General features: G+C 43.5%; 1 protein-coding gene across 1 annotated transcript in view; it reads right to left on the minus strand.

The window, feature by feature from the left end:
* Positions 1 to 10,862, minus strand: part of fstl5 (follistatin-like 5) — a 253,793-nt gene extending 242,931 nt beyond the window's left edge. Inside the window, exon 1 of the mRNA XM_050042857.1 lies at positions 10,412 to 10,862. Within this exon, the coding sequence (XP_049898814.1) occupies positions 10,412 to 10,434 (23 nt within the window). The 5' untranslated portion in view covers positions 10,435 to 10,862. The remainder of the gene's footprint in view (positions 1 to 10,411) is intronic.
* Between the last annotated feature and the right edge of the window lie 264 nt (positions 10,863 to 11,126).

Raw genomic sequence — 11,126 nt, forward strand, 5'->3', positions numbered from 1 at the left:
AGACTAACCTTTTTAAACACCAAAGTCACACAATAGCAAAAACAAACTAACTGATCAAGGCGGCAGTAGACTTGCAGACCTCTGTGTTCAGCAATGTTAAATCACTGTTTTTCTCAATGGAGTCTGGCTGTGAAGAGAGAAATATAACAGCTTCTTTTTCCTGTTGGAAATCACTCTCTGACAGCAAGATAAAGTGATGAAATTATTGTAAATATAGTGTACACTTACACTGATATTGATTTTTTTTAGGTGGCTAAAATACATTTTACTGCTGACCCCTCCACTGCAGTAGATTGCTTAGCCTCCATGTCAGACTCCAACCTGCTTCTCTAAACTGGGGACGTGCTCTCTGACAGCTACAGTATGTAATATACTGTCCATGGATAAGTACCTCACACAACCCCTCTTCAAAAATCTGAACTAGCCCTTTAAATAAGAATAAATAAATAGATCACTTGTCAGTAGCATGATAGTTTTCATAGTGTTTATTTTTTGTGTCTTTCCAAAGTCAAAGGAATAAGCTACACACTTGCAGTGGCATGATTTAAAAGCAAAGGGAAACTAATTAAAGTGAACAAAAGTAACTTCTCCTAACACTTGAATCTACCAGAACTTGCAGGGAAGTTGAGAGACTGTATTTTTGGCTTCTTACGACTGGCACTTGCGAAGAGTTTCTAGGTTTTCTCAGACTATATAATTTGTCTTTGATCCACCCAGGCAGTCCTCTAAGAAATGCCAGATAGCACACTGTGACCGGTCCCCGGCTGCCAGTTTGTACTGTATGAAAATTTGAACTAATTCATCCTCAGAGAGTGTGCGCATTATTCATCACAGCTCTGAATAGCCACCCAGTGAGAAAATGAAGTGATTCTAATATATCTCTTGTCATACACAGGATTTCTGTCTAGCTTGGCACGACATCTGAGAATTATAAACAGCCTACTGTGCACTATCAGCTCTGATTGTACTCTGGGATTCATCCAAAAAAGCCACAATTATTAGCAATTAAGATGAGCGAAGCGCCACAACACCACAAAACATTTAACAGTTGGTTAACACACCAGAGGTTTCAGGGCCTATTTTTGTGCAGTGACTCACCTATAAGTTCTGTCTGACAAAGGTTTGACAGCGGGGACTTGGGCATTATACGGTCCACATTACAATCATTTATGATCGCAGGAGTCTCGACATACGAGGCAGTGGCAGGAAAGACCTTGACTTTTCTTTTATAGCCATTTAATTTATAGACCATTTCAAATGTCGTGAGGTACAGGCTGTCGCTACAACTCTGCAGGAAAAAACCTGGCAGAGGCACAGTGGTTCTCCCATTGTTAACAATCATTACATAATCAGACTGATCTGATCTGCTGTACTGTGCCCAGAGCAATGCCGTCACACTTGGCCACGGCGGCAGTGAACACTGGACTGCGACCTGTGATGCCATTAAAATGCAACGCATGGGCAGACCACCCCAACGCCAGCCTCCCCAAGTGTCATACGCTTCCAACAAACAGCAAACAACAGCATTATTATCTCAGAGACCAACACCCCCACCCACTGAAACCTATTTCTCAGTGCCTTAGGCCACACTTCCCACCTACCTGCTTGCAGCACACTGACAGGATTAGCACAGAAACCTAGAGCCTATTGACCCTCACCCTTCAGGTTTCTGCACCTTCTATTATGGTCTGACCATCTGCCAAAGAGCACCAACACAGAGCACGAGGCGTCTCAATATTTCACCCCGCCGTGGCTTTAAAAGTAGCCACGAAAGCATTGTTCTGCTGTGCTGTATGAAATGGGTTATGACAATAACAATTTAACAATCCACTTGGAGTTCAATCAAGACATGGAGTGGAGGAGGTCATGCTTCAGGAATCTGGAGCTGTTCGAAAAGTCAAGAGACAGGGCCTCATACTGTTGCCTCAGATTGATCCTCGAAGCGAAATGAAAAAAAGAAATACGATCCAGGGGAAATGTTCGACTGCACACAGAGTAGACATTCTCATACATCATCACAGCACATGCTAATAATCTAAACTACACCAGTGTTCTCGTCTGTAACTGCTACATGTGATCAAAAGAGGCTTTCAATAATGCACAATGAAGGAAAAACAGGTTTTTAAAACAAACCCCCTGCTCACCAGGAGACATAAGACTGTCAGGAGGTAGTGTTTCCTGAACGTGGCAGCAGGATAACATATCTCAATGTGTGTGGGTCTGCTGCACAATAAAGATTCCACATATTGGAGAGGGGAACAACAAAGACAGACACAGATGGGAGTTGGCAGCGGTTACAGCTTAGCTCCGAGTGGGAAGAGGGGAGATGGAAAAGGGGAAAGCAATGTTAGAAGTGTTATTGTTGAGGTGGGTTGGGGCCAAGCTACTGAGAGAACCCTAACAACTGTTGTGCTAAAACATACGTTGAACACATTCGAAATTCAGGTGTGACGAAATTAAAGGAACAGTGTGTAAGATTCAGGGTGATGTAGTGGTGTCTAGTGGTGAGGAATGCAGATTGCAACCAGGTGTAACTTCTCCAGGTTAGAATTCCTTCAGTGTTCATTGTTCAGGAGGTTTTTACCAGGAGCCAAATTATCCGCAGTGGTCTCTTTCAAAACAAATCACGGAATTAAAACCAGTTAAAACACTGAATATAACAGTTTCACATTACAAATCCAAATCAGTGTTAATTTTACGCTGGTTGGCATGTCACAGACAGCCTGTTTATCCAGCGCATGCTAATGTGTGCTCACCTTTTTTCTCTGATAACTTAAGATGTAGACGTTCAGGAGGTTTTAACCAGGAGCCAAATTATCCACAGAGAACTCTTCCTCTGCAAAACAAATGGACCTGGCAATTTTACTGATAACCACTTTTTTTTTTTTTTTTTTTTAATTAATCTTTTTTTGTTTTTTGGGCCATTTTGCCTTTAATGGACAGGACAGGTAAGCGTGAAGGGGGGGGGGGGAGAGAGGGGATGACATGCAGCAAAGGGCCACAGGCTGGATTCGAACCTGGGCCGCTGCGGCAACAGCCTTGTACATGGGGCACCTGCGCTTAAACCACTGGCGCCCCCTGATAACCACTTTTTTGACGCTCTCATCGCAGGGGCTGCTAACTACAGCAGTTGATGCGAAAATGCAAAAACGCAAATGGTCCTGTCTAGAGCCAGTGTTTGGGTTGTCCGTTCTGGGCTACTGTAGAAACATGGCTGTGCAACGTGGCGATCTCTGACAAGGACCTGCTCCCTATGTAGCTATAATTGGCTTACTCTAAGGTACAAAAACACAGTGATTCTTATTTTCAGATGATTAAACACTAAAGAAATCATACCTATCATACCTAACCATAGCGACTCAGAGGAAGAGCCGGTCGCCCACCAATTGTAACATCAGTGGTTTGATCCCCGGCTCCTCCAGTCCGCGTGTTGAAGTATCCTTGTGCAAGATACTGAACCCCAAATTGCTCCCAATGGCTGTTCCATCAATGTGTGAGTGAGAGTGAATGGTTACTGAGTAGCAGGTGGCACCTTGTATGGTCGCCTCGGCCACAAGTGTGTGAATAAGTGTGTGAATGGGTGAATGTGACATGTAGTATTAAAGCACTTGAGTGGTTGGAAGACTAAAGAGGCACAATTCAAGTGCAGGCCATTGACCATTTACCATTTCTGCCAATATACCCCTCTAAATCTTAAACACTGGACCTTTAATACACCATTTCATTTTTTTATGCACAATTGTTAAATATGTCTGTTTTTATCGTGTCACCTTGTGAATTGTGGACACTGAATATCAGCCTTAATGTTACAGAGCTAAAACAGACACCATCCATACCAACGGTTGCTGGTCAACTACTTAAGGAGGATTTAGAAGTAAATACCATATAAAGAGCACTTATGGGCCCATTATGAAAGTGCTTTACCCTCCATATTGCTCCAGAGTGACTGTAATGGGCAACACCCAGGTGAGTATGTATGTAACTGTAAATGTGAAACTAGCGGATGCTCTGAAAATCCACTCTAGGTAAATTTAGAGTCGACACAGGTGGATTCTTTCAGTGAAAACAGGATTCAAACTATATTTTGGAATATCGAAAGAATTGTTTGATATTATGATAAAAAAAGCTTACTCACTTTCTTGCTCAGAGTTAGTTTCAATACTCAGACTGCATGTAAAAATGAAAATGTGTTGTCTTGGTGCTGTAACAGCTTCTTGGTGAAAAACAGCTGGGTGTAGTGAACTCTCAGAGTCTAATCATCATACTGAGGTGGCCAGGCAAACAGTGGAGACGCTGCACAGAAGTGCTGGATGGACGGACAGAATGTTGCTTGTTACATTACATAACTTCCTCTCAAATCAAAAATTCTAATTTTAGTGCTGTGAAATCTGAACACAAGCAGTCTGCTGGGGATGCATACTAGACACAGGTAACCACTTGTGTCGGATCACTGAAAAGTATGATGATACCAGGTATAAACAGCCTCAAAAAACACAAAGGGATTCAAGGAAACTGCAAAAAGACACAAAACAACCACAAAGTCTGTGTGTCTTGCTCCTGTGGAGGAAAGGCAGTGGCGCCCTTTGCATATCTGTGGCCAGGAGCCCATTGTCTCATAATACACATCTGGTATTATAGTGTACTGCAGTTCTGTGTGTGGTTTGTCCTAGTGGTGTTGCCGTACCCCTGCAGAACATGGCTCAGTGGTTGATTCCAATGAAGCTCTAGTGAAAGTTCAGTCAGGAAGAGAATACTTTTAATGCTCTGGCTTTAAGTTTCTTTCTCACCCTGCCATTCACTCCTTGTACATACGCTCACTCACTGTCTCTAGGTGTCATTGTCTTGGTCTGTGAATTGAGTCATCAGCTGATTCACAATCAACCAATAGCACAGCGACACACCCTCTCTGCCAGCCTATCATCTTACTACTCCTCATTTTAATTGCTTATTTAATTCTTTCTCTGCTGTAGTTCTTTCTTGCTGCTGTCCTGCGCGCCCTCCACCTTCCCATCATCAACTAGTCTTTATGGATTCATCAGCCGCATACGCCTCATCAGCCAGCAGCCTCAGCAGTCAGCATCCACCACCTCCAGTGTCTGGACTCCATGGGGGGATTTATCCTGCTGTCTCTCAGATGTCCCTCGATCACAAAATATCTCCCTCTGGTATCCAAGTACCAAAGACTTCTGTTAAATTTTAATCAGCACAAATCATCTGTTAATCTATACACTCATATTCTGTATTAAATATTATATTTACTTCATTTTTCTGTCTCTCTTGATTGAAGTAACATCTTGATCAAATTATATTTAGTTTAGTCACTGTCTCAAGCAAGGGAGTTCAAGTATCTTGGGGTCTTGTTCACAAGTGAGGGTAGAATGGAGCGTGAGATGGATCTGCAGTTTGGTGCAGTGTCTGCAGTGGTGCAGGCACAGTGCCGGACTGTCGTGGTGAAGAAGGAGCTGAGCCAAAGGCAAAGCTTTCGATTTACTTGTTCATCTACATCCCAACCCTCACCTATGGTCATGAGCTCTGGGTAGTGACTGACAGAATGAGATCGCGGATACAAGCGGCCAAAATGAGTTTACTCCGTGGAGTGGCTGGGCTCAGCCTTAGAGATAGGGTGAGGAGTTCAGACATCCTGAAAGAGCTCGGAGTAGAGCCGCTGCTCCTTTGCGTCGAAAGGAGTCAGTTGAGGTGGTTCAGGCATCTGATCAGGATGCCTCCTAGGAGCCTCCGGTTAGAAGTGTTCCAGGCATGTCCCACAGGTAGGAGGCCCCGGGGCAGACCCAGAACACGATGGAGGGATTATATATCTCATTTGGCCTGGGAACACCTTGGGGTCCCCCAGGAGGAGCTGGAAAGCTTGCTTGGCCTGCTGCCCCTGTGAACCGGCCCCGGATAAGCGGGTGAAAATGGATGGATGGATGGATGGGGATACTCCACGTTGTGTTGCATGTGTAATTCATGTAGACAGCAGTAGCTTTCATTTCATGCATTTTGGTATAGTATACTGTAAAGCTGGACTTGGTTGTGATAAATAATATAAAACAGTAGAAAATGGGTTTTCAAATTTTGACATTTCTTTGGTGGTGGGGGTAATGTTTACTCCATGGCTCCAGCCTTGAAATAAAAACTAAACCATGTGCATGACAGGATACAAAGTGAGAAAACAGTTTAAAATCATAGCACATTTAAAAAGTAGCTTTGGAAATATCTCCAACAGCATGATGTGATGATGAATTCAGAGTTTTCTGATGTGGAAAGTGTGCAAATCTCCATCTGCGAGGAACTTTCACTGAACAAATGCAATAATTCTGCCTTTAACAAAACACCGTGGCACCTTGTTCGTCTGAGTTTTGCTCACATTTTAGTTCAGTAGCGGTATGATGGTACATATTGGAAAGTCACCTAAACATAATGGATTTTAAAGATCCCTAAGGAGCCCAAAGGAAGGTAGTGCGGTTGCAGTATAGCTGTTTGATCTCCCATGTTTGTTCAGTGTCCCAGTAGTAACCAGTGGGAGCTTAAAATAGACAGTACAGTAGCTGTGAAAGCGATGAGAGCATGATCAGAATATTAGAGGTATGGAATGGAAAAAACCTTTTGGACCTGACTTGGCATTGAAAAGTGAGCTATTGAATTGGTGAATGCATCGGTACAGAAAGCCGTAAAAGCAACACTTGGGAAATATGCCTCTTAAAACCAGTTTGCTCTGTAAAACAGCACCATAACGACATCTCAGAGGGTAATTGGTAAAGATTTTTGAAACCTGCTGCGAAGCCAGGCCACCTGAGATTATTATGAAGACCTTAAAGTGGTGCCATTTTCGGTGGCAGTGCAATTGTCCTCCCCAGCATGCAGCTTCATTGTCAAATCATCGAAATCTCCCTCCTCCCCACTACCAGCTGCCATTACCGGGTGCCCACACCTTCACACTCAATGCTTTTCCTCTCAAATCCAAAAAGCTTTGATCAGTTTCCTGGCATTATTTTGCTTCTTTCTAGTGCAAAGAAATATTGACTCAAAAGACTTTGCCTCCCCGCGGTGCCTGAAGAAAGTTATTGTAATGACATGAAAAGCAGAGCAGCTCCATTAACACCAATACCTGCTCAGCTGGCAGCGTCTCCTACCTGTTGTTAAATGGCTTAATTGGATCTGAGCTTGGGGATGGGGGTGGGGGGGGCTTTTTCTGGTCTTGGTGTGGTGGAGTAAAATGTTTCCCCTGTGAGAATATTGTGAACACTGTTGTTTGGCTTTGTTGGCATCCTCATGGGTTTGAACATAACTGAGTGTATCAGCATCACATCAGCACAGTGAGCCTCCAGAGCCGTCCCAAAAATGAGCATTATCTTATCTCTCTCTCCCCATCCCACTTCAAACGAGTCTGTTATTCATTAAGAGCGGCACGTTTAAGTATCCTCACTATAGCCTGCACAATATATAATGTATAGCTTGTATGAATGATATATTCTTTGGTCCCTGGTTTGGATTCAAGTGGAGAATCAATTAGTAAGTGCAGCCTTGAAAAACAGATCCACTCATTCATCCAATGCGCCACTGGAAATAGATTCTATCTTGTGGTTTCAAAGAGCTTTCGCAGATAAAGTGAATGCATTGTGGGAATAAAGGGATTGAAGTTGGATTGTAAAGGCCCGCAGATGGCTGAACGTTAAAACTGCATGGTTTCTGTGACGTTCACACTTTCTCTGCAAGAATTTCAATTACTGTAGCAATTAGCAGAGAAATGTGTCGGGATCGTTAGTGTCCGCGTGTCTTGAAAATCACACAGAATGTCAGAGTTATGCAGGAAATGCAATATACAGGCTGCCGCGGAGTTGTGTAGATAAACAAACACGTTGTCATGTCCTTTTTACCCGTTACTGTAAATTAACAATGTTGTCACCAGACTAATAAGGAGACTAATACACGGCACACAAACAACTAGTCATAAAGGAAGTGCTTATTTTCAGTAAGCCCAAAATTAAAATCACCATAATATTCTCACATTCATTAGGGCAGGAAGTGCATTTTTACAAAGCAAAAATACTAAAAAAATATTACTTTAGTAAAAGTTTTAATGTATTATTAACAAAATGCCCTTAAAAGGTTCAGTGTGTAAGATTTAGGGGCATATAGTGCCATCTAGTGGTGAGGATTGCAGATTGCAACCAGCTGAAACTTCTCCCAGTTTAAATTCCTTCAGTGTTGATTATTCAGGAGAATTTTACTTGGAGCTGAATCATATGCAGAGGTCTCTTCCTCTCCAAAACAGAAGGACCCGCTAATTTAAACCAATACAACACTGAATAAAGCAGTTTTATGTTGAAGAAAATCAGTCATTTTCCAATGCTCTCATGTGCTGCTCAACACATTCTCACTCTGACCACGTCACCTATCGACGTTTGGTCATGGACTTTCCACGTCCAGATACGACGACCCGAACGTTGGTTGTCAACGTTCTGGGACACCGTGTCAAGTTCTGCCTGTTACATGCATTGTCTTCATCAGTACAACACTACAAATTGACATTTTTTTTCCTTCAACAACAAATGCACGTGGTTAGGTTTAGGAAAGAAGAACAGGGTTTAGCTTTAGAATCTTACGGGATGCGAACACCACTTTCTTGGGTGAAAGTCGGTGTTTGTTGGACCCATCCACCACCAATCCCACCCGCCCCAGTTGGACTTTCTTCCTTGTCCCACCACGTTTTCCTCTGACACTGCACCGTTACACTATAACGGCAACCGGCCACGTATCATGCTGACATTAAAGGACGCCTTTTTTCGTTGGTTTCTGATGCTGCAAGTCACTGCCCAAGCGCTGGATTTAGACGACTTTGGGGTGAGGCGAAGCTCTGCTGCTAACTATGGCGGCACGAAAACCCAGATTACCCTATCTAGTATTTGGTTTGTCCGTTCTGGGCTACTGTAGAAACATGGCAATGCAACATGGCAGTCTCCATAAACAAGAACCAACTCCCTATGTAGACACAAACGACTCATTCTAAGGTGATTATATTCAATTTCTGCCAATATATCTTCCTAAATCCTACAAACTGGCCCTTTGCGAGAAAAGTAAAAGTACTCCATGCAGAATAATGATGCCTTTGACACTATTATATCAACCAATCATTAGTTTATAATTAGCATTACGTTGTTGAGGGTTTTTTGAAGTTACAAGGAACTAAATACATCTAATTATACTTTCTCCAAAAATGAGTTAAAGTACACATAAAACCACAGGTTCATAGGAGTTCCTCAATATTAACATGTGCATTGAAACATGAAAGTCGCAGAGGAGTTTTATTTTGACAAAATTAAACACATTTCCACCATGAATCGATGCAGGAAAGGCAAAATTGAGGCATAAAATCCACCAGAATGCAGAAAATTAAGTGTTTGACATTCAAAATTCCCTGGGGCAGCACCCCAAAACCCCAATTTCAAATGTGTTCCCACCCAGTGTTGAAATGAAAACAGTAGTACAAGTACCTCAAATTGGTGCTAAGTAGTGCTCCAGTGACTGTAGGCTGGTTAGATACAGTCTCCCACTGCTGCACACAGATGATGTTCCTGGTGTTTTAAAATCTCTTATAGACACTATTTTGATATCATTATAGTAATTCTGTTGTATACATGTTTTTTTCAGGACCTAACGATGCTATCTTCCACCAGGGAGCTCCTCAAAGGATTTCAGCCTGTAAATCTGAGTCGTATCGATGGCAGAACTTAATCTGGCTTTAGGTTAGCTCTAACTCCATCTGCTGCACCATCGAGGCCATAAACAACAAAGATGACCCCCAATTTTTTTTCTTCCTCTGCAAACCATCAACCAAAACAATTAATGGCCATCCCCGGCGCAAGAGCCTGTAATACACTGCCAAATGAGTCAGGCGCAGAGCTGAGGATGAAAAACAAAAGTATAATCCCTCTGCTGCTAACGGTGTCACTCAAGGATTAGCGTGCCAAGGAAAAAAAAATAACACACTAAGTACTACGCGGATAAATTAAAAGCTGTGGGCAACGTGGCGTGTCTCCAATCGTTTGAGGAAACATTGATTGTGTTACAATGGGAAGTGTTTGTGCCTCAGTGTGAGCGCCCCTGACACAATAACAGCAACTTCAGATATCCTGATATCACTTGATTTGAGCCTCCGGGACCTGGCGACAAGTAAATTGAAATGGTAAAAGCTCGAGGCGGCAGATTGGGAGATATTTTCTGAGTCAAGGAGAGTGACCTGCTGGATTATTAGACAAGATTTGTGGCGCCTCGCCGATGATGAGGGTTAAGCTTGCTGTCTGATAGCGAGTCAGACACAGAGAGGGACTTTTGGTGGATGGAGCTGAGCTCGGATGGGCTTTAACAATTAAACACACAACAAACAAAAGACATAAATATATTTATTTACCTGTGTGTCCAGACGTAAACCATCCAGGGGGATAATCCAAGCGAGATTAGCGGGGAGCGGAAGGAAGCAGCACTTCTCAACAAACTATTATTAATGATAATCTCGAGCTCCGGTCAAATCCACGGCTGCTGTGTTTGTGTGTGTGTGTGGAGTAATTTCCGATGTGTAGACACAGAGATGTCCTCAAGAGAAGTTTGCACCTAGAGGCGACCAAAGGGGAGGTTGTTAATCCTTTCCCAAAATATCAGCAGTGTAGAGTAGAGCCGATGGAGGACGGAGGCGCGCAGCGGGATGAGGAGTTCAGCACCACGGCACAGTGGACAGCTCTGACGGCGCAGCAGCGATCTCACCTCGGCCGCTCTCGGGTCTCGTGTGCGCCACCGAGGCAGGAGCCACCAGCCCCAACCTCACCTACTGGCTCAGTCCCGACCGGATTTACATACAATCACGCGGGAGGGAGGGAGGAGAGGGAGGGATGAACCAATCACAGATGTCCCGTAGTGTCGGCAGTATATGCAACAAAAGCAGGGCAGACTGACAGACGGAATGTGAAGCGCTCCTGTGCCAACACAAACTGTCCTTGACTAACAGGGAGGAAGAGGAAGAGGATGGAGAGAGGGAGAGGGAGTTGGGTTTCTCTTTATGGCTGCCCCACACACTCACTCACTCGCACGTGCACGCACATACATGCGCGTGCTTCAGTAGTGGGGGAAAA

Source organism: Epinephelus moara, chromosome 4 (genome assembly GCF_006386435.1).
Source record: "Epinephelus moara isolate mb chromosome 4, YSFRI_EMoa_1.0, whole genome shotgun sequence".
Classification (NCBI taxonomy): domain Eukaryota; kingdom Metazoa; phylum Chordata; class Actinopteri; order Perciformes; family Serranidae; genus Epinephelus; species Epinephelus moara.